This window comes from Halyomorpha halys, unplaced genomic scaffold (assembly GCF_000696795.3).
Source record: "Halyomorpha halys isolate HHAL.00 unplaced genomic scaffold, Hhal_1.1 Scaffold44.1, whole genome shotgun sequence".
NCBI classification, from domain to species: Eukaryota; Metazoa; Arthropoda; class Insecta; order Hemiptera; family Pentatomidae; genus Halyomorpha; species Halyomorpha halys.
In genome coordinates, this window is record NW_027115243.1 from 704663 (window position 1) to 708255 (window position 3593).

The following is a 3593-nucleotide window of genomic DNA, read 5'->3' on the forward strand; positions in this document are numbered from 1 at the left end:
TATTTCTAAGACTCAGAGGTTTATGAAAAAACACTCAGATCTGTTGGACACCGTACATAAAAAATTTGACCTGTTTACAATACATTTCATACCTAGCTATATCTGATCCCACACCCAATCAGTAACGAAAGAACAAGAGCCAAACCTGGTGGAAAAATTGTTAGCTAAAAAGAGATGTTATTCATTTTCCTACATCAGTAATCACAGTTCATTGAATCAATTAATGAGTGAAACTCCGAAAAAGATCTCTTAATGGCAAAATGCAGATTTTATAGTTGTACCTACCATGAAGAACTTGATAACTTGTTACCTGATAAACTAGAACTACCAACTTCTTCACGGTAGGTACAGATATAAAACTGCCTTTCATCTTTTTCACTGTTCAAAACAAACCTTCTCTCCTCACTTCCCAAAAACAAGAGGTGTAATATGTTTCTAAGATATATAAATAAGAAATTAGGGCGTGATAATGCTTTAGGTTTACTTTTTTTTTCTTTTCCCCTGTGCAAATTCTATGATTCGTTTTAAGTCTAATATAAGTTTTTATGATGCCTTTCCCTATGTTTGCTTGTGAGAACCACGGTTTTCAAATGATATGAGGAAATATATTTTTATAGAACTGCCCGATGGGGTTTCCCAATTTTGGTTTTGTCAGTTTTCTATCTGATCTAATTTAATGATAATTGGTGTAAAACAACTTAGTGTCTACCGGCCTACCTGTCGTAATGGCTAATTTAGTAATTTTATCAACTCCCTCATTATCTGGAATTCCTGCATGACCCTTAATCCACTTAAATATTATTTCCTTTTATTTCTTGATAATGTTTTTTTATTATTTCCAGTAGGGGGTATTAGTGATATTTTTGTTTATATAATTATTTAGTGATAATCATACACTCCTACAATCTGTTAAAACTACAAAATTATATTTTTAAATTAGGTTAACTTTTAAATAAATGATGACTAAATTTTCTACAATATATTAAAACTAACCAAACAAGAAACCTGCAAAAGAACAAACCTCTTCCATAAGACGCCTTAGCCTGTGCGAAGCAGGTGTGTCTCTGCTAGCACCAGCTGGTGACGGCAATGAGGCTCGCATAACTTCTACTCCCTCGCTAAGAAGGCTCATGCCTCGCTCATGAGTATCAAACTTGTCCTTAATTATCTGAGAACATGATTAATAAATTAACAAATCCTTTTATTCAAGAATGAAATGTAACATAAAAAAAAAAAAAAGAATAGATGAATATTATGGACAGCTTACCTTATCAGCAGATATGGCGTTGTTTATGATTTCCCTGTACTTGGCAATGTTTGTCCTGAAGCTGTCTGTCAGTTTGGTCGAAGGGATCCTGTTCCACCTCTCCTTAAACTGTTCCTTTAGCTGTTCATCGGAGGCCTGCTCTTCGTCCAGCATCCTCTCAGCCTTTTTAAATAACATCAAAGTTACTATCATTATAAAATTATTGTTACGACACAACCATTATAATATTTGATTTAAGATAGCATAATTTCTTATCAAACACATACTTGCCACTACTGTATTATATATATTTACTTTTGCTATTTGCTTTTAAACGATTTCGGTGATATAGATATAGGAGGAAATATATTTGATAAGGAAGATAGGTTATATATAGTTTTGGTTTTGGCCGACAGAAATTAAACTTCTAAAAATGAAATAATGTATTAAAATTTTATTAATAATGATGATGATGTGTTCCCTCTCATAGTTTAAGGCAGAAAATATTAGTTCCAGAATAATAGTAATAATAATTAGAATAGATCAGCTATTTCCTAAGTTCATTGTAACAGAAAATTTTTTACATTGTAATAGGAGATTATGAAGTAACAGGAGTCACTCAATCGGACTGGCACTGCTGGGATCGTTAAACTCCCCTAACATCCTATTCTACTATCAGTGTATCAGTGTAGTTTCCTCACCCCCACCACTTCCGATGGGAGGATTGCGTCAAGACTGATCTTGTAGATTTGGTTTTGGAAGGGCATCACTGGACAGATGTATATAGATTAGTGGTACAGGCATTGAACCTTCAGATTCACTAAGCCTTCATTATTATTTATCTTTATAGATATACTTATACTTCAACATTTTCTCTGATTGATTGACTGAAGACATATGTACCATGGAGATGGTTTAAAAAAAAAAAAAAAGAAAAGAAAAAAAAAGGGAAGAAATACTGTGATTGCTAAATCTCTTGAAATAATAAGGAAGGATCCGCATTAGATCCTTTCCCCTAAATTATGCGGAAAAAAAAAGAAAAAGGAAAGTATAACTACAATTAGAGATGGGCAAAAATTAGCTATGGATAAAACTACAGCTATAATTGCCATGGATACGACCCTGTTCATGAATGAACTATTGATAAATAAATATCGTATCCATGACAATTTTTGCTGTAGTTTCATCTATAGCTAATTTTTGCCCAACTCTGACTTTAATTAATGCCCAGCAAAAGAGGGTTGAAAATCACCTGAGACACATTTATCTGCTATGTTTCTAACCATTTGTTCAAGGGATGATAATATACAAAATATTCAATACATAGCAGAGTCCACCGTAATTATTTGAATAATTTTTTTATAAAAGGAAGATGGTCTGAGTGTAGCCAAAAGAACTCAAATAGTATGTTTCGCCCCACTTTGCACGGCTTCCTGAATAACAGAAAGTGAAAGAATTCTCCAGAGCTTTCTGTCATTCGGAAACTCTAACAAAAACACAATAAATAATTTAATTACTATTTGAGTTCATTTGAACGCACCCAGACCATCTTACTTTAGTATATTACACACAGCAATCAACGATTCCAATCAATTTATTTAATTAGCCCAATGTTCAATAGAAGTTCAACAAAAGTCCCTTGCCTCATTTAGAATTTCAGTATTCCTTTGTAAAAGTACTGGGAGCTCAGAAATCATCGACTGTAATTTCCTTATGCCTCCTAAATCCATAACAGCCTGTGCCTTCTCGGCTAAAGATTGAGGAACAGTTTCGCCTGACGTCTCTTCCAATGCAGCTGGTAAGTTCAGAGATGACAAAACACTGTGAACAATAATGATAAAAAATAATATACTTAAACATTAAAAAAGAATACAATATTTCTCTGAATAAAATCCAGTTTTTATTGTTAAAATTTGTCTCTTGTAAAATGAGGGGTTGGACCTATAAATATGGGCTTTAGTTTGATATATAATATATAATATATATATCACCTGAGACACATTTATCTGCTATGTTTCTAACCATTTGTTCAAGGGATGATAATATACAAAATAATCAATACATAGCAGAGTCCACCGTAATTATTTGAATAATTTTTTTATAAAAGGAAGATGGTCTGAGTGTAGCCAAAAGAACTCAAATAGTATGTTTCGCCCCACTTTGCACGGCTTCCTGAATAACAGAAAGTGAAAGAATTCTCCAGAGCTTTCTGTCATTCGGAAACTCTAACAAAAACACAATAAATAATTTAATTACTATTTGAGTTCATTTGAACGCACCCAGACCATCTTACTTTAGTATATTACACACAGCAATCAACGATTCCAATCAATTTATTTAATTAGCC

The 3593-nt window shown here is 32.8% G+C and overlaps 1 protein-coding gene across 2 annotated transcripts in view; it reads right to left on the bottom strand.

Moving 5' to 3' along the window:
• ALiX (programmed cell death 6-interacting protein-like protein AliX) overlaps nt 1-3593 on the bottom strand; it is a 34422-nt gene that overhangs the window by 14477 nt on the left and 16352 nt on the right. For both annotated transcript variants that reach the window (XM_067052318.1, XM_067052317.1), the window contains exons 9-11: nt 2890-3067; nt 1268-1429; nt 1022-1168 (exon numbers count right to left, since the gene is read on the bottom strand). In XM_067052318.1, the coding sequence (XP_066908419.1) occupies nt 1022-1168; nt 1268-1429; nt 2890-3067 (487 nt within the window). The remainder of the gene's footprint in view (nt 1-1021; nt 1169-1267; nt 1430-2889; nt 3068-3593) is intronic.